This window comes from Tribolium madens, unplaced genomic scaffold (assembly GCF_015345945.1).
Source record: "Tribolium madens isolate multiple individuals breed KSU strain unplaced genomic scaffold, Tmad_KSU_1.1 Scaffold_96;HRSCAF=242;Tcas5.2_LG5, whole genome shotgun sequence".
NCBI classification, from domain to species: domain Eukaryota; kingdom Metazoa; phylum Arthropoda; class Insecta; order Coleoptera; family Tenebrionidae; genus Tribolium; species Tribolium madens.
This window is the reverse complement of record NW_025401068.1, coordinates 6,256,318-6,277,491: the sequence shown is the minus strand read 5'-3', so window position 1 is coordinate 6,277,491 and position 21,174 is coordinate 6,256,318. Positions and strand designations below refer to the sequence as shown.

Here is a 21,174-nt window from a genome sequence, read left to right as displayed (position 1 = left end):
ACTTTAAAGATACAACTTTAATATTAATTTTTTATCAATTCAAAATATAATTTTGTGTTTTATTAGTAAAAGACGTTAAAACATGCATAAGAAATATAAAAAGTACTTATCTAAATAAAACTTCAAAAAAAGTAAAACGTGGAAAAACCTCTGCCAAATGTTAACATATTCTGAAGAAATTTTTTTTAATATAATGCGTTTTAATGTAAAAATCCTCTGTGATGTACGAGTGGTCATTTTTAATCCTTTTTATTGGCAGCAGAGCGTTTCGCCGAAGACCGACCGAATATCCCGAAAACCGCTCGATTGCATTTTTTTCCTAATCAACAAAAATCCCACTTGAAAAACCCCGTGTATAAAATCCCCCAAATGAAATAATTCTGCGAAAATCTTTCGTCCGTGCAAATTGAATTGTCAGTGCGAGTTAACGAACACGAATCGTGTTTTATTTTCAGGAATTGAGCTCTCAACGCGCCACTGGTGGATAATTGTGACAGTGTTGCTGCTAGCGGCGGCTGCTGGGGTCGGTGTTCCTATCGCCTTAAAGATAAGCTCAAGTGCCTCCTTCGAGGAACGCTTGGAGTTTGCGACACGACTGCTCCAAGAAGTGCCTCTAATCGACGGTCATAACGACCTACCGTGGAACATACGAAAATTCCTACACAACAAACTGAAAAACTTTAAATTCAACGAGGATCTGAGGAATGTCTCGCCGTGGTCGACGAGTGCCTGGAGTCACACGGACTTGGTGCGTCTGGAGGCGGGGCACGTCGCCGCACAGGTAAAAGACAGCTTGTGTTTTAATGACGCGATTAATGCGCTTTTGTGGGACGAGACGTCTCGGAGGCCCTTCAATGGAGCACTCAGACAGTGCACACAGGGGATTACGTGAAACCGCGACCCCGGACTGCATTAAACGATGCACTTACTTCTGCATCGATCACCTCGCGTGCATTTCAAAACAAAAATTGTTTGTTTATCAAAGACGAGGTGTTCCTCGAACTCGGCTGATTCCCTTAGGACACACTACTGGCTTGTTTGTTGGCTTTCGGGTATTGTTGGTCGAAGGCAAACAAAAATTCAAATTTATTTCGACAATACAATAGTAAAAATGAAAATATTTAGGAAAAAATATATTTTTATATGTATACTGCCTCTCATATAACTACAGAGTGTTTTACATAATTTTACGAGGCCTACGCCTGTAAGGTGCAATCAATAATACATATTCCGATACGAACTCGATTACAAATTTAGAAAAATTGAATAATCTTCTCTAGTTTGTTCAAAATTACAACGTTTTTAGTTAGTTAGTGATTAAGATAGATAAACTAGAATCATATTCATGCCGTCTCTTGATAGAACAAATGATAATTGTTTCTGAAAAACTGCAGTTTATGACTATTAATGAAACAGTGATTAGTTTACCAACTACTATCATGGGTTTCCAAAAATTAAATAATTAAATGTGTATTTTTGTATCTAGTGTGTCTAGCCTCGTAAATTTGTGTGAAACACCCTGTATATCCAGGGTGTTCTGTCTAAACCTCACATTAGAAGTATTGGGAGTCCGAATAATCGTATTTATTTGAAAATTGGTACATAGCCATAATCCATTAAGTCCTCTTAAATGAAAATATTTTCAAGATGGCGGCACTTCCGGTTATACCCGAAGTCGGTCCCAACTTTCTTATTTTAAACGGAAAGCTATATTTTTACTGCGTTTTTGGATTAACCGGGTTATTGTAAGGGAGTCTTCATCAGGTTTCCCTATACCTAAATTTAGCCGTTTTTGAAATATTTGGAGTTTTTCAAAAATTTTTGTATCTGCACCTTCCAATTTAAAAATCGGTAACTCTACCATTTCTTAAACTTTTAAACTTTCATTTTTTTGGCGTTTGAAAGAGAAAGCTTAAATCTTTATTCTGATGTTTTCAAATTTTGAAAAAAGAATTAACAAACCCTAAAATTTTAAGGTTACTTTTCAAATATTTTAAATACCCATAACTCAATTTTTCCAAATGAAATACCCCAATTTTTATTTTACTAAATAGAAGAGAATTTAATTGTGCATCGATCCTAAAATTTATTACTAGCCACACCTGTTTTCGCATAGTTTGCTATGGAAATAAAAAATCTCAAAATTGTTTCTCAATAAATGTCGACAGTGAATTATTATTTAACAAATAGTGTCAAAATATGGAGAATCAAAGCTATTCAAACCTAGATTTAATGAATTTATTTTGTATTTATGGAGAATGTAAACGGGTGTGGCTAGTAATAGATTTTCCGCAGTCTTAACAAAAAGTAACCATAACTTGACAATTATTAACTTTTGGTATAGGGAATGTTAATACAGATCGATGCAGAATTAAATTCTCTTCTTTTTAGTAAAATAAAAACATTTGAAAAAATTAGTTGTGGGTATTTGAATTATTGCAAAAGTAACCTTAAAATTGTGGGGTTTGTTAATTTTGTTTTCAAAATTTGAAAATACCTGAAGAAAGATCTAAGCTTTCTCTTTAAAACGCCAAAAAAAAAAAACGAAATCAAAATTTTAACAAATGGCAGTTACCGATTTTTAAAGTGGAAGGTGCAGATCCAAAAATTTTTGAAAAATTACAATATTTCAAAAACGGCTAAATTTAGGTATAGAAAGGAAGGAAAAATCCCTTAAAATAACCCGATTAATCTAAAAACGCAGTAAAAAATATAGCTTTTCGTTAAAAAGAAGAAAGTTGAGACCGACTTCCGGTATAATCGAAAGTGCCGTCATTTTGAAAATATTTTTATTTAGGAAGATTTAATGGATTATGGCTATGTACCAATTTTCAAATAAATACGATTATTTGAACTCCCAATACTTTTAATGTGGGGTTTAAACGGAACAGCCTGTATACAACGTGTATAATGCTTGAAGCAACAAAGTTACAGTGTTTTAAAAATCACTTAAAAACAATGATGTGTTTTTCACCGAGCTTTAAGTTGGGTTTTCTCCTCCAACACCGCAGACACATTTTCGTTGTTTCACTTCGAAATAATTAAAAAATTAATTAGACTTGTCGTGTGCTCACTGTGGCCGAGTGAAAACCACCGACAGGCCTTAAACTGTAGAAAATGAAACAACTCAGCGTGAGAAGTTTGCGTTGAGGTTTCGTCGACTCTCCCCTAAGCAAAGTTTTCTTTTGCGTCGTGACATTCACATTTCAAACAAACCAAATAACATTTACGTCAAACCCTTTTTCTAAATTTTGGGTCAAATGGCAAATTTTTATGATATAAGTACAGTCACCTGTGCCCAATTAACCCTCAAAACTTAATTTAAGTAACGTCGTCAAAGGCCCTAAAGAGAATCGTAAAGGAGAGGGTCGTCGTAATTCACTAATTGAAAGTTGTTATTGACGTAATTGGGCCCGGAACCGAAGCCATCTTTAATAATCTGACGGTAGATGGAGGGTCGAGACACTGCCAATTATTATTCTCTCTTCCGGAGCAGGTGGTGCGGCCGCGAAAACGCCGGATTACTCCGGGATGCCATTCCAAGAACAGGTGTTTGGGGACCCGGATCGGGCTCATTTGCAATTTCCGACGCCGGATGAGGGGAACTAATGTGGACATAACTAATTTCGGACGAATTTACTGACATGTTACATAATTTTAACAAGAAATACTGGAATAAAACGGAATTTAGCTGGCTTCTAATTTTCATATTATTTTTAATACTTTCGGCATTTTTAACATCGAAATGCTTTCAAGTGGTTTGTTTATTATAGCAGGAATGGGAATTAATAAAATGTTGCACAAAGTAATAAAGAGACATTTATTATTGTATATTTGACACTAAATAGATCTAAAATAAATTGTTTGAAAAGCTGCCGCACTTAAAATTCATTTTTGGTCTCTACAAATCTGAGCTGGTCTCATCGCTGAGATAACGAGAGCGAATCTAATATCCTTGGATTGTTTTATGGGCCATTTACGACAGTACTAACGACGATATTAAGGTCCTGATTAATTCCTTTAATACTAAAATTTAACGGTCCTCTATATACTGTTTTTATAGCGCCGCCTCTGACAAATCGTCCAGATTACCTAGAATTGGAGCAAAACCTCTCCGAGATTGAATAGTTGAGCATTTGATGACAATTGTAGTAATTCGTTTGACGAATGCTTGTGGATTTTTCATTAGACTCCGAATTATTCCCTTTAGAACGGTTTCAAACGCCATTTGGTCCACCACAGATAATAATTTCAAGAGAAATCGATGGTTCGAACGACACAAATTAAAAACGATGGACAATTCGATAAAAACATCAATTAAAGGCGACAAAGCGAAGACAGATACGTCGCCAGCGTCACTAATGGCCTTATTTCAAAGTTCTCTCCGAGCCCTCGGAGCCCATTAGCGAATTGTAGTTAGCGAAACTCACAATTACATAGTTAGGATATGAAAACCGTTCCAAAGTGGAACAAACTTCATAACGTAAAGTAAATATTGTAACAATTTGCCGGGAATAAAAATCTTGGAGGAGATTTCTTTCACTACACGAGAGAGTTTTGAACCAACCATCCGTCAATTTAAGTCGAAACTTTTAAATCGCGTTTTCTTGTATTATGTACGGTGCCTCAAAAGTACTTTATTATATGCCTCAAAGCGGATCTTTACGTTAATCCGAAACAAAACATGACGAAAAGCAACACTCTGAGGCGATATTATAAAACAAAAAACAAAAAAGCACCCCTTTTAGAAATATTTTCGGACAGGAGAAAAGCTAATTGAAAGAAAACAAGACCAAATTTGCCCACATTAAAAAAGTCCGACCTTTAACAGATTAAAAAAGCATTATTGGTTTATTAGCAAAACTCCAAACTCAACTTGAAAACTTGAGGTTGAAAAAAATCATTTTTTCTGCTGATCTGTTTCGATTGCTGATTGGTGGAATCGCTCACATGCCTCCGGGCGCCCTCTTTGCCGCTTATTTACGTTATCCGAATAATTTGTGTGGCGACTAATGTCTGCAATCAATCCGTATCCCGCTCTATTGAATTGGGAATAAATTTGCTGTTATTCGATTTAAAAGCATAGTTTGCAAATGTGTCAGCGTGAATAATTCGTGCAGCGACTTTCATTTCCGCCGAAAATAATTATTAAATTCGTTTCCGAGCCATTTATTGCAGACTTTGGTCGGAGATTCGTAATGAACTTGCCGCATTTCATCAATCAAATTCCCTACGTACATAATACTCGTGAAAAAACTCCTGTTTGGTCTCCGAATGAAATATCGTAGAGTATTTTCAACAAGAAGCACTTTTTATTATTTCGTCCGGATATGTCGATAAAATTGAAATGGACCAATAATTCCAAGCGACATCTTTCATTTGTCTAATAAAAATTGAAGATCGGTTTAAAAAGCCAACGTTGTTTATGTTTGGAGCAGGAGATGGGTAATCGTAGCGGTTTATTGCGATTTTCTTATAGCAGCCATATTGAAAATATGTTTCCGGTTTTACGAAAAATTCCTCAATTATTTATCTAAGTCAACAAGCCAGAATCAAAATTCTTTTTCTTGGCTTCAAAAAACGGCTTTGGGCTTTTGTAACCGTTCTAATTAAAATTGAATTTAATATTCCTTGAGCGAAAGAAGCGAAAAATGTATGATTTATGACCGAGCCAATCTGCAATCGAAAGCCTTTAAATAAATGATTCATTACACGAGACGGGGGATTACCCGAATTTTGCCCTCTGAAATTAATTGATACGTGGAGGGAGGAAAGGGTTAAACAATACGAAATAAGTCGACAAAGTTCAAACAAACAAAAGTTGGCTGTTTAAAATTCATATTCCATTTGTTCGAGTGTATGCCAAGTCCTTTTCAACCACAATGGACCCGACGACCATAATTACAGGGCCGTATTCATGGCGAATTAAAACGACAAGATTTCGCTCTATCCGAAGAGGATTCGTTGGTCAGAAGCGCGAGACTTTAATAGAAAACCGAATTGTTTGAAGCCCCAGGGAAATTTTCTAGACTTTTTTTATCAAAGAAAAACTTGAATCAAAAACAGATAGCCGACTATGATTAATTTACATTTCGTGGAAAAATATATCGGTAAACATAAAGTTTGTAAAAGCTGTTACAAAAGTACAAAGCATTTCCTAGCCAATTTAATATTCAATTAGGCTTTTTGTTGTTATTTTCTAGAAGACAAGTAAGAAAAGCCGGAAAGTTGAATTTCTCGCTAAAAATAAGTTTAGTAAAGTGTCAAAACTGATTTTAGAGCTAATCCCTGAAGTATACACTTTTAAACAAACTTATCCACTAACTTGTGTTATCTGTTGGAACAAAATTTTAGACTTTACCTGTTGCACCTGACAATTATTTTGTCTGATTAGGCCACCAAAAAAACCTAAACTTTAATAACAAATTACAAGAAATTGAGGTTGTTTGTTTTGTGGTGGTACAAAAAGTGGTCAAACCTAAAATTTCATAAAAAAAAATTAATATATGTATTAAATTTAAAGCCAGCTCAAGTGAAACTGTGATAACACATTCCACTTCTAATTCTTCGACAAATCAAGCAAAACTCTAGTCTAGTTGTTTATTAACCAAACTCCTCGCTGAAGTTTTCAACTTCACCGTCCAAAACAGTATCTGACGAAAGCAAGTAAATTGTTATGACAACTTCATTTGAGGAGTTACTTTGCGTTAAGTCGTATAAGAAGTTTGTTACAGCTGCAATAACAATTCCCCAACTTTTATTTACTATTCAATTGGCTGTGTTTATTTATCGTCCTCAAGAAATGTAGGTCAGGCGAGAACTGCTTTTCCGGAAAAAAAATCCATAGGTACATTTTCACATTATTAGTTTCTTCGTAAAATATAATTAAAAAATGACCTATAACAGATATAAATTTTGTGCGTTACTTTATAATCATGTTGTATTTAAAATTGAAGAATAGTATATTATTCAACGAGTGAGAAAGTTGGCCATTTCCACAAAGATGAAATTTACGATACTAAACTTTTTTAATCTTTTTCTAATCTCCACATTTATGAAGAAAATTAAATACTTTCTTTCCACTTTTCAATTTTCTTCACGTTTGAAGAATAACTTTCTCAACTGAAAAGCACAATTTTTTTAACATGATTTAAAACTATGTTTACTTGTTACCAGATGCTATACATATTTTTATGTTTTATTTTTTTTTGTAATTAGCATGTAATTATTAATTTAATCAGAATAGGGCGCAATATTTGGGATCTGCACACGCGCAGCTACTTGGCTCAAGTCTAGGAACTCATTCCGGTAAGTACAACATCAAATGCAGGGTATAGTACAACACGAAGTGACATTTCTTTTAAAAAACACACCTCGATACAAGGCTTCTTTGTGTTTTTAGAGGCGAAAGGCCGATAATAAATCATTACTTTGTACTTGCGCCCGACTACACGCTCTGTATTCCGGCCGAGTCCGGAGATAACGAACCGGACAGGCCTTTGCTGCCTGTTTCAAGATTGCACAAGCCTGGGAGAAACCTAGAATGAAGCTTTTTCGCCGGACCGGTTTGACAGGTTGTTAGGTCGGATTATAAATGAGAACACCTGAATGGATGACGAGTATTCGACGTAATTTACGATGGCAAATTTTAATACAAGGAAAAGCGAACGGAAATGCGGAATTGTATTATGAATGGTTTTTGTCAATTTGGAAGGGATTGCCGGATACGTATATGACTAGTTTTAATAGGAACTCAAATAAAGTCTTCGCTAGTTTTCTGAAAAGCAAACATCAAGAATGTTTAAATTCTTGTTTAAATAGATCAGGACCCAGATGTGAGTAGGAGTCGGAAAATAAATACAAAGTTTTCAAAGTCTTAATGAATATTAGAATGTTTAAGGAAATAAAACAATTTTGTTGAAGACTCGATGAATAACTGCTTGCATATGAATCATTCTGACGGCATAAAGTTGTTAAGAGTGTTGAGACATTACAAGAAATATACTAAAAACCGGATGCATGTATAACTGGTTGCCTGCTACAACAACACGATCAATTTATTTTAAAAATAGTAAAGTAACTGTCAATAATGGAATAGAATATGTGTTATGTAATTTGAAAAATGCCATGCATAGGTAAATAAATAATTTGTTTACTACAAATTCCGATTTGCACGGTTGCCTCCGGTCTTCGGCTGTTAATCCTGCAATTCAATCGCAATCACATTAAAGCCATGGCTTAACACAAACTTTCAGGGATTTACATGTGTGGCAATTAATTGTGGTTTTAGTCCGAGTAAATCTTATCGCAGCATTCATTTGTTTCTTCCATTTCTTTCGCCTCCACTTTAATTAAATCCCATAATTGATTTAGCGAGTCATTTTCTCCATCTTTGTGTTCGTGATTAAATCATTAAGAGTGCCAAGTTTTCCGAACCCTGAGTTCTTAAATTTGTGTGGACTCAGCCATACGCCCGGATTTAGACAAATACACTTGCCCAAATCTGAGACAATCGCCGGGTAATGCGCTTCTTTGCCAAATCAAGCAAAACGAAATTCCGTTCCCTTTAATAAACAAACAAGAATCTATACAAGTTTGCAAGTTGGGAGTTTAGACACGCGATGAATCAAGAGAGGAACTCCATCTGATGATGTAGTAAAACTAATTAGATTGTTATGACGAGTTGGAGGCAAGTTGAGGATTAATTCGGATAAACATCGCGACATGTGTTTGGTGTCGCATCTCGTGGTAAAAAAGCAATTATTTTCAGGGTGAAAAATCCGGGGCTCACATCAGGTGCAAGGCTTTCGGGCTTATTACAAGTCTGCGATTATTAAATGAGCAAATGTTTATTCATAAAGGCGAACGGTTAAAAGGAGCAGGCGAATTTTTAATGAAAAAGGCCCATTCACATTTAAAAGAAGCTCGCGGAGAAAGCTTGGCAAAAACACAATACATTAACTCTCTTCTTGAGTGAAAAAAAGTGGCAGTAAATTATAGCAGAGATTCGCTAACAGACCGGCCGTGTTAAATCACAATTAAAAAAACTTTCAAAGTGAACATTTCCAGGGAATTAATAAACGATCTGTTATCCTTGTTCGCGCAACTTGTCTTCCGTTTAAACGCCCACTAAACGGTTTTAATTAATTTTATTTGAGGCTTCTTTTATAACAGCTCGACCCTAAACACACTGTAAAAATAAATGTAAAGTTACACAACGAATAAAAAAACACCTGAGAATGCACTTTTGCACTAAAATTAAATCCAGACATTTCCACTTTTCCAGAAATATTGTATTTGAATGTTTTAATGGTAAGTTTATGACAAAGAGTAGATTAAATTAATTCATAATGTGATGATTATTTAAAAATAACAAAGAGTAAATAAAGCTTCTTTATAATTTTAGGCAAGATCAAAGAACAGTTGAGTAACATTTTATATAAAATTTAATAATAATTAACATTTAATAAATTACGAATCAACTGTTTCATTTTTGGAGTATAATAGTATCAAAAAATATCCATTATTACTTTAGCATTTAACAACGATTTTGTTGGCAGCGAATTTGGTTTATAATCTCTACTCTTTCATCTATCCTTATTATTCTTGTATTCAACCCACTGTTAATGTAAAATACACTCATCAATAAAAAAATACTTTGTCAAGTGTAAATTTACCTTAAAAGTTGTCTCTTTGTTGTCGTTGTGTAATTTTGCACCGCTTCCATTTTCTCTTACTAATTCTCCATAGAATCGATAAATGAACAGCTTTATGTTTACATTTGCTTGAAAATAGTTGCCTTTAATCACTGCAAACGACGACAAACAGGGAAAAGCTCTTTGCGTTATTCGTCCGATATTCATATTTCCGCAACGACAAGACAAATAAATTAACCACCATTAGAATGATTGCTTATTCAGTTTAAAATCAAAACGGGTTGTGTGATTTTTTAAATTTGTGCTCTAGTTATCCATGACACTTATGTCAGTCAAACACAAACGTCAGCAGTAGAACGTATTGCGTAACTTCATAACATAAACAGATCCAAACTTATTCTTTGCAGTTTTGGTTGTTTCCATGTGTGCTGTCTATCATTTTTCTCAATTCTCATATAAGATTTGTTTTTTTCAAGACTACATTGTTGGTTGCAAGTGATTTAATATCTAGACAACCCAAAATACACCGTTCTAGTTAAACGATACGTTTCATTGCTAACGTATGTGTCATGGATAACTAGAGTAGAAATTTAAAAAATCACACAGTAGCTGCATACTATACGGTTCTTGTATAGGGCTGTATGTTTTTTTAAAACTACAGGGTGAGTCATATATAATAAAGACCCTAACCGATTTTCAAACACAACCAAAAATATATTTTCAGATACCACTACGCATTAATTAATGTACTGTTTGAAATTTTATAAACATAGATACCTGTGATAGCTTTGAGAGTTTTTATAAATTGGTATCTTACGTTGTACCTTTGAGAGCCCCAGCCAGCATTTTTGTGGCAGTCTCCATATATCAAGATCATAACAGTTTTTTTGTTGTTTGAATTTAAAGGAATTGAATTCAAAGAAAAAAAAGTGAAATTGATAACAGTGTCAAAAAAAAAACAACTATACCTACTTTGATTTAAATTTAAAAAATCTATATTTTTATAACAAGTTGTCTGTGAGAATCTATTTTGCTTTGCGTCTGAACACTCGTTAGAGCATTTATTATAAATAACTTATCCCGTATTTATCTAAAAATTGGCAAATCTCTAAAACGGTCGATAACTCTTACTGTGAAACTGTCCGAAATTTTCCGTTCTAAATCCGACGTTTAGTTAAAAACATTTCACTAAAAAAACTAAAATTTTTTTTTTTAATTTTCGTTTTCTTGGCGTTAAGTATTTCGCTTCGGGTTATACGGCTCCGGATACAGAGGTATTTAAAGCTTTAGGTACTTTTGGTAAAACTTTAATTTACCTAATATCATTTTGTGATAAAAGAGTGGGATCTTTGTTTCAAAATATCAATTTGTTCTCAACGGGCTCATATAACAGTGTTGAAAATCACGCAGTGGTGACACCCTCACAACCAAAACTGCCACAGTCTTTTGTCTTGCGTGACTATTGATTCTTTATCTTTTTACATGATGGTCAGTTTCGCCTTATCAAAAGTCGAAGGTTTGATCTCGTTTCGCTATTATTCCCGTTTTTCACGCATCTGTTTTGTGTCGGCGTCACAAAGCTTACAAATATCGAATTACATTCCTATTCAACTGTCACACTCATGTAAATTCCCATTTTCAAATAGGAGTTTGAAAAGTCAAATAAGAGCGGAAAATAGGTCATTGCTGGTTCATAATTTATGCATTTGCGTATTGTTTTGGGTCAATTTTCTCACAATCGGTTGATTTATTTCCGAATTAGAAGGTCGTTAAACCGAAAAACCGTTAGATAGTTCGCTTGACTGCGAGTTTCAGGTCAAATTTTTGCAAGTCCGAGAAGAATGAGACGGAGGAAAAATTGGATTAATATCATGTTTGAGGCCTTAAAGGGGCGCTTGAACGGACTCGAGGGACTTGGGAGAGTGTAAACTTATACATCGACTTATACATCATCCCCGTGAAGGGTCAAGCAAACTGTTACAACGCTAAATTATAGAAAACATGTGTTACCCTTTTTTGCTACACAAAATCAAATTTGGGGCTAGTTACAGTCAGTTGAAGAGTGGCAACTGGCAATCGGTAATTAAACGATGATTTATTAATTGATTTCAGGAATTGGACTCTTTTTGCTTATTAATAATACAGAAATAGCATCTAAAAATAAATGAATCGATGGGAAAATGTCAGTTGGCCTCTAATTTTTAATTTGGGGTTTAGTGAGTACGACCCTGGCATGTTACATATATCAAAAATGCGAATAAATAACGCAAAGTATTGTGAATGATGATGAATGGAGGTGTTTGGAGACAGGAAAATGCTGAGAAAAAGTGAGAAAAGAGGGGAGTTGTTTTCAAATGAGGAGCAAATGGGGGTTAGATGAGTCTCACCTTTGAGTTTTCACCGGTTGAAAATATCGTATCTGCTGCATTTATGTAGGTTGTCGACCTATAGACCTCTTTGATTAGATACAGAGATGGCAAAAATGCAATTATCTTTCGACTTTTGGCGGTAACGACGCAAAGAGGATGTTTTTGTTTGTCGTTTCGTTAGACGACACAGCCTCCAGTACAATTTGTATTGTAAATGAAGTGTTTGAAGTTTTCATTACTGGGGCAATGTTTGAATAATTCCGACAAAGTCAGAGCGGCGATTTTTTCGCCACGACGGCATAAATCTACTTTATTTTCATTTCAAATAGAAAGGGGTGAAATTTTTCAACACGTCTAATTGGGTCGAAATTGGAATAAGTCAATTTGAGAAAAAGAAACAGTGCGATTTAAACAGCTCGTTAGCTTTTTGGAGGCGAATATTTTGCTTTCCAGCAAGATGGGATTACTGATGTTTAAAAGAGCCATTTTAACTTGATAAGCTTTAGATTATTAAGTTAGAGGAGAGGTTTAACGTCTAAGCTCGTCGACTTCGATTATTTCCTATTGCGGTCACCAAAGCGCCAAAAAAGTATCGCAGCGCAGTCAAGAAAACTATCATTTTTCTAAATTTTATTGCCTTATCCAAACAAATGTCAAGAAATTCGTTGGTTGAAAAACATAAATATATTGTATGTCCCCGGATTGAGTTTACAAGAGGAAAAAAAATTGTATCTTTGATTTTACGCCAAAACTGCAAAGGAAAAAATTTTTTTGCTTTACCTGAAACGAGTATCACATTGGCGGTTTTACCATTTTGACAAAGATGTGACTTGGAGAAATGAGTTTACGCAAGTTAAATAACAAAAATGTTTGTGAAAAACATAATTTTAATAAATAACAACTCAAAGAAACAGCTTTAAGATAAAAACCAAAGTCATTCTTAACAAGAACTATTATTATTTAATTAAAGCATTAATTATCAAAGTGACATATAGTTGTCAAATAAATAAAACCGCCAATGTGATAGGACTTCAAAAACAGAGAAAAATCAAGAGAAAAATAACTTAATTAACTTACTTAACATACTGTAAAACTACCCAAATTTAAACAAAATAAAGTAATTTTTCAAAAACATTATTATATTGCTATGAATTGGGAATATTTACTATAGTTGGAATTTGGTTACACTGCTTTGACTTAAAACAAAACGTTAATTTCAATATTTCCCTATCAAATATATTCCATTGTAGAGCATTTATGTTAGCTTTTAGCAAACATTTTGTTGGCAGTGAATGCTGTTAGATAACAATCTCCATTCAAGTGTCATCTCTCATTTTTGACATTTTATTGATTTTTCCTTCACTTAAATACGTGACTGCTGTAAGAAGCACAGAAAAACAACAGAAAACCGATGTAAAATCTCCCATTTTTAAATCAAATTCGGGATTTGAAAACCTAGCCGTTGGCACTACTGTTGTAAAATCCTCGTTTTTGTTACTGTTAAAACTGTTAAAACGCTATAAAATACCGGAGTGAAACAGTTTTGAATACGTAAATCTATGTTAATTTCCGGATTTCTTCATTTATCGTCAGTTTTAATAATAACGAAGCGATTTAACGAGCGAATCGTCCCGTTATTGTAATGTGCTTGCCGGAGTCTCGTTTCCGGTTTTGTCGAAATTGGAGAAATCCCCCATTACAGCTTAGTTACTTCAATTATCAATAGTTGGCAACATTCACCCGAATACTGGTAACGCTAACGATCCCCTCCGATCGATGATGGCAACTAACTCGCCTAATTCAAGAAATAAACTGTTGACGGATGAAACAAGAGTATAATAAAGAGAATTTCGTCCATAAAGCATCCGAACCGAGATCGAGTTAGCATCAACATTAAAATGATAATTAGGTTTTAATTTAAACTCGGTTTAAAACATGGCTAATAATCTTTGTTGCTCCGCGACATCCCTCGACATTATTAATGTTGAAATATCGCATGTACGAGTTTAAATAATTAGGCCGAACGAAAATTGCGCTCTAGATTAACCAAATTTATTACTTTACCGGTCGGGAATAAGAAATAGTGAGTTGGAAAATCCCTGCGAAAGCCGGAGTCACTCTCATCAAAATTTAAAGCGAACTTCCAACTAATGTACTTGCGGAAGGACTACATTTTGCGGGATAAATTGGGTCGTTAACGAAATAAACGAAACCTATTTTTCTAATTTAAACCCGGTTTAACACACCCCTGATTAAGCCAGCACCAAGCTTCACCCCACCAACAGAAGAAAATCTTTTGAATTAAAATAAAATAAGCATCCGGCAGAAACCCTTTTAAGGTCACGTGACTGGTAGCCGAACTGTGATAACACACGTTTAGCATTATTTTGTTTTCTCTCCACTTCTCCGATTTTATCTCTTATCATTTTTTGTATACTTAGATGTGGCGTGTGTTGGATCCACAAAATGTATTGTGAGTCAGATAAAATCGTGAGGCGAAAAATGAGCCCAATTGGCCTCACGAGTGGAAGCAGAGACGTGGAGAACAGCGTTTCACGGAAAAAAATACTATTTCAAAAATATCTTAATCCTAAGAAGGTGTAAGGTGAGATATCAGTTTTGTGTACTAATACTTTCATTAGAAAGAGGTGTCTTCAAGGAGGTGCGGTTAGCACAAAATATTGTGATCTAAATATATTTTTGTTACTATTGTTTTACTGCTAATATTGTTAAAAGTACTTCCTATTAATGCTAATTTATTTTACGAAAAAAAAAAAAAACTTCGTGTACAACTATTTACAAAGTATGTCAAACGTATGTATATTATTATTTTAATGGACAAAGGTTAAAATTGCTACAATAGTTTTGTAGCTGTCGAATAATTTTGCTGACTTTTCCCTGACGCATGCTATTAACAATTATTCGAGTACGAATAAATGAAATAAATTTTGAATTATGGTGCTATTGAACTATTATGAAATTGCAAAAAAAAAGGATAATTGCCACTAAGTGGAAATGACTGAAATTGTGAGGAAGCGTCATTTCGCGACTGTATTTCCGCCAAAATAAAATAATTTAGGAAGTAAATGTGCCGAAAATGTGCACTGTTCGTATCTGAGTCAAGCGTTGAAAACTCGAACGAATTTAATTGGAAGCGGGAGTTGCCAACTTACATAAAATTCGCGAAGATGGAGTTTAATTTCGACATTAACCGACTTAGATAGCGCGACGAACAGTTGGCGCGTTTTAAAAAGAACCAGACGAATTTTTACTTTAGGAGAAGGAACACAATGGACTACATCGAATTTTGAGACATATTTTAGAGACGAGACGACAGAATGCAGAAAAGGAATGCGAAACTTTGAAAGAGTTTATTGCGACTTGTAAAACACGGCGCTTGGAGAAGAACGTCAAATTTTTAACCGGGTGGGAGATTATTTGATTAGAGAACTTTTTTAAATCTAGAAAGAGAAAATCTTAAGTGTAACATCCCGCCATTTTGAATACGTTAGTTTCCAAGATGGTGGCATTTTTCACTCTTTTTGCGACCATTCTTTATGTGTGTAATAAATCCAGGAACCAACTTCAAGAAGCAATACAAAAATTAATCAAGTTTCTCGAGTCAAAAACATAAATAAAGTACATGAACGTAAATATACCAAAGTTTATTATTAGTCCTATAATTCCAAACTGTTATAAAACGTATATACTCATTTCGTATCCTAGTGTCAAATATAGGTACCTACAGATGCTTACTTGGTTAAATAAAAACATGAAATATTATGCTCATTTCTTTACTTTTATGGTAATACACACTTTCCATCATTAGCTGACGGCACATAAATTGTTAAAAAAAACAAAAAATCTGCTAAATTGACAGCAACAAATTTGATTAGAAAAGTGAACTGCATGTGTTTGGTATCAAATGGGTTTTTATTGAATKTATCTTTTTTGAGTACCTACTCACAGTGTAATGAACAAGTGAACATAAAATATTTACAAAGTCGGAATAATGCTTTCAAAATTTTATGTCTCAAAAATGTTTATATTATTGGATGTTTTTGCCTTCGAGGGCGACAGGTTTTCTGGGTCGAGGGCCTCCGACCCAAGGTTCTTGTAAGTCGCCCAAGGGCTACCATGTACATACATATAAACATAGAATGTTTTTTGTTTCACCTGAAATTAAAAAAAAAATAATTTGACAATATCAAAATAAATATGACAAATTATCAAGTGAAATAACTTATGATCACGATCATGGTTATGATACACAGTATCCTGGGAAACAAGTAAAGTATCCTGGCAAAAACCCCTAATGCCATAGGGTATTATTTGGCTTATAATGCCTTCAAATGGAGTCTATTATATGTAGAGTCTAAAATAGACTAACAAGACACAAATAAATATTATAATTTTTATGGGTAGTGAAAGAAAAGACTTTGTTTTAAAAAATGTCCTTTAATAAGACAATATTTAAAAAATAAATTGGATCTACACTGCCCTGAGGCTCTATTACAACAAGCTGTTGTACATACCAACATTCTTTACCATTAAAAAAATTAGGTACAAACTGAAACATTCAGTACGTTTAGGTAAATTCCAGATCACAGATCCAAAATATCGTATGATCGAATAAAATATGTACTATATTATAATTTATATGTGCCTAGTGTAGTGCTTCTCGTTCAGATTAATAAATGTAAACAGTAAAAATATTCACTGCTTTAGTTAAAGGTTTCCGAAAATTTAATTTAATAAACTACAGTGCGATCAAAAAGTCTTTCTATCAAGTAGGCGTCGTAGTTGAGGACGTATGTTGCATGGCAGTTCGTATGTTATCTAGATGTAAAAAAAATATTTTATAAAAATTAAAACATTGAGCTAATTAAATTAAATTATTCTATGAAACGTCTCAAAATATCCTAAAATGAGATTTTGTTGGTGTTTATTCATAAAAATCGTTCACCACGGTTTCCTGTTATAATTTACATAAAAATTATTTTGACATTTTTCATTTGTCATTGTGACATTTTATCTTCTACAGACATACGTTTTAAATTTCTACGCTTGCTTGATAGACAGACTTTTTGATCTCACTGTATATTACAAGCAATAAATTATAATATCGAGCGATCAAGATAATTTGTAATCGAGTCACCTTTGCATCCGAGAACGTATGTCTAACTGCACGTGAAACGTCAAATAAAATGACAAGTCAAAAGGTAAAACGGCAAAATGGGCTGGAATTAGTCGCCGCCGTATAATAATACAAGTAAGACCGCTCTTTTTTGAAGGTAAATTATAAATTTAGTTCTTATAATCATCACCTTTTTGATTATGCCATTTTACTTTTCGACTTGTCATTTTACTTAACATTTTACAGACATACGTTTTCGAATCCAAGGTTGACTCGATTACAAATATCGCTCGATACAAGGGCGTTTGAAAAAGTGTCAATAAAAACTGATTCTTTTTATTCCGCATCTCCAACTTATTGAAGTTTTATCCTAGTAATTTTAAATAAGTAAAATACAATTATGAAATCTTAGAATTCCTGCAATATGGAATACTGGATAAAACGTAATATAGCACTCTTTCGTTGTTACATATAAACTCACTTAAGAAAGAATCGCTAATTTGACTGCATCATTAGCTCTCTTTCTTGGGTGACTAATTAATATGCAACATAACCCACTTGTACAAGTACCTTAAATTATTAATTTTTTGACCAAAACCTCTAAGAAACTAAACTGTTTAATTTTTAATGTATAATGCTAGTGTATAAATAAGTCATAACTATAATCATACGATATTTGCTCTTATATTTTTGGTATGCTATCAAAATCAACAAGTTACTTAAAACTAATAGACTATCAAACTTCTTAACTAATTCTCGTCAGTCTCAATTTCTTTTTATATATTTTTTTTAACTTTTTAAGACTAAGTAATAAGTAGATTCAAACAGTAAAAGGAAGCATCTACATTCTATAGGGTTTAAAAAAAACAAAAACGAAAGATGGCATCACAGCAATGTCACATGATATGCTCAAACGTTCCTCAATCTAGACGACGTGCGTACAAACCTCTTGAGGTCACATTTCAACTTGTCAGAATAACGGACCTTCACAACCAACTCTCGTTTCCGCTTAAATTTAACTTTATCCAAATCCAACCTTTCAACAACGACACTGAGGGGCGTGCAAAACTTCGCCAAAAATTCTGCGTTGTGTAATGACCTTCGCTTTTGATGAAACTGTCTTTTTGGGAACTTGTACCTATGCGAATGCTCCGGCTCCTTATAGCTCCCAACTTCGTAGTCCATCTCCCCGACCTTGGGAGCCTCCTTGTTCGTGTACCACTCGCTGCGTTCCAGACGCCGCAATTTCATCTCATCGCTCATCCTGTGCTGTTCCCGCGCCGCCATCAGCCGCCCCACGTCCGAAGAGAAGGGGATGTGCGAGCAGACAGCAAGTTTAACACCTGAAGGCGGCGCAACCGGGGGTGGTTTCTTTGGCGTGTCTGCCGCCAGCCGGAAGTAATGCAGGAATGTGTGTTTGGCGGGCTTTTGGTCCTCCCGCCCTCGGAAAAAGCGGCAACAGCCCACGATGAGATTTTTCAACGCCGACTTGATCTCGTGCTCGCTGCGCAGCCCCAGATCGAGGGGGCGCGTGAGCACCAGTCCGCTGGGCCACCACTGGGGCTTCGCGGCGCGCCCCCTTGTGCACTGTACTAGTTTCATTACCAGCCGCTCGAGCCCCGGAACACTCATGCGGCGCAAATCGGCCTCGGGATAGTCCCCGTTGAGGACGTGCACGATGGGGCCCTGCCCCCCCACCACCAAGTAACGCCGCATCGAACATCCACCACACTGAATACTACGCAAAATCAAGGTTAGCTGTCAACTGTCACAAAGGTTGAAAACAAACTGTGGCCATCTGGCGATCGATAGCAGTACTAAAAGACGCGCGCACTTCCCCGCCAAAACACGCAATTCTGCCAACTGTCGAGGTGATGACGCGTCGAGGATTGTCTCTGGAATGGCTCAAAATTTCCGAGAGTTTGTCTATATTGCAGACGGCGACTTAAAAATGCCTTTAAAACGACAGATAATGATAGACCAGGGTTTAAGCAAAGGGGACTTTCAATTCCGGGCATTAAAAATTCAAACCCTTCGCTTCTCAGAAAAACTACAGATTATCCAAAAGTTTCTATACATAATTTATTAATTCCATTTAAAGATGATAGTCCCACGAGACAAACACAATTTTTCTTAATTAGGTTCGTTTTTTCCTCCAAGCTCACCTGCAATAAACCTGTTAAAATGCGATCTTCTTCGGAATTTATTGCCTCATTTCCCTAATAAAACATAAAACATAATAGGCTATCAAAGTCGATGTTTATTTTATTAGCAGGCAAACTTTTTATGCGAAATGTGCTTTTAATGGTCTATTATTATATTCTCTCTTTAACTCGACCAAGAGACTCGAGTTACAAGAGCTTCGATAAGAAATTTCTAAAGAGAGCTATTTTACAGGAAAATGTTTTATGTTATTTTTAGACAAGAATCTTTCAACTTGCAAGAAATTCGATAAGAATTTTCCAGCGTTTGCGTTTTCAGGGAATGTTGATTCAGTGACGACAATCACGAGTTTAAATTATATACAGAGTGTTTACACCGCGCAGTACCTATTCAACGACTTCATGAATAAATTATTCGATACGTTATTGTGTTTTGATTACTAAACCAAAAAGTATTCCTTTTCAATGATTTGCAAACTATCCCATGGGTGATGATCAATAAACCAGTTTAACCTTTCGTAAAACTAATCCATTAAATTCTTTTATTGTCCCAAAAATGTAAATCTGTGAAAATTTTATTACAGTTTTAGTTTATTACAGTAGAGATTGCAAATTTTGTTTCTTATAACTAGTAAAAAAGCGGTGTAAAATAAACAATCACTATTAATAGGTACTGATCTAATTCGCGTTTTATTTCTTTTTGAAACTTAATTTAAATAAAATAGCATTGTTTTTTTAATGTTAAAAATCATTATGTTAATCATCATAACAGCAAATTCTTGTCTAGGTAGTTTGGAATGCGCTAAGAGCACATGTTACAACATACAACATCAATAATATAAAGTCCAGTAACAAAAACCAATACTTCGGGCACTCGTGTGGCGAGAACCACCAAACTTACAGCAAATCTGTAATTAAAACTTCATTATTCTGACTCAGTAGAAAGAAAAGTTATTTTTTTTTCTTACTTTTGGACTTGTAATAATAATCTTTCTTTGCTTTTCAAGTCCCATTACATTGACGATTTTATTTTTTGTTTGTTTTTGTTACAAATGACTGTTTTTTCAGAAACTGTTTTTTTGACTAGCCATTTATTAAAATTAGTTTTTTTTTACAAACCAGCCAAAGAACAAATTAAGAATGAGTTAATTTACTTTTTTTTTATTATACTTTTTTGGATCAATTTTCTTTATAACAATCCAACAGAAATCTACTAACACATTTTCATCTCAAAAACCTTCGTGTCGATCTTTAAAAACCCTTCAGATCTTGATGAAAACGCTCGTCTTGTTTGTCACTCATGCTCCTTAAATTTTTAGAAAAGAAGTTCAAATGCGAGTAAAATGTTTTTAAGACCTATTTAGACCCATATGCTAATAATTTTGCAATAATTCAGCAACAATTTGAATTTAAATAAATTTTAAATCGGAGGCATTTGTGCAGAAAGCAGGAAAATTATCGACTGGAACAAAGAAGTGTTAGAAAAATTTAACATTTTTTTTTTCTTTAAGTAAGTTAACATAAAAATAATAATTCGATTAAAGATATCTTAAACATATTATTGTTTGTAGACTATGGTATTATTAGTTATTACAAGCTCAAAATCAAGAGAAAAATTAAATTTTCTTTCCACTGAGTGAAAATAATGAACTTTTAAAGTTACAGGCTTACTGGTTTCGATTTAATCAATAATTCGATTAAAGATATATTAAACATGTTATGGTTTGTAGACTATAGTATTATTAGTTATTACAAGCTCAGAATCAAGAGGGGACATACCGTATAATATTAGTTATTATTATTATGGCATTACATTTACCACTTTGGGTTTTTTGCTTTGTTTAGAAGTA

The 21,174-nt window shown here is 34.3% G+C and overlaps 1 protein-coding gene across 1 annotated transcript in view; it reads left to right on the top strand.

Annotated features, from left to right (window-relative positions):
* Positions 1–21,174, top strand: part of LOC123014001 (dipeptidase 1-like) — a 91,174-nt gene that overhangs the window by 53,413 nt on the left and 16,587 nt on the right. The window contains exon 5 of the mRNA XM_044412886.1: positions 456–781. Coding sequence (XP_044268821.1) covers positions 456–781 — 326 coding nt within the window. The remainder of the gene's footprint in view (positions 1–455; positions 782–21,174) is intronic.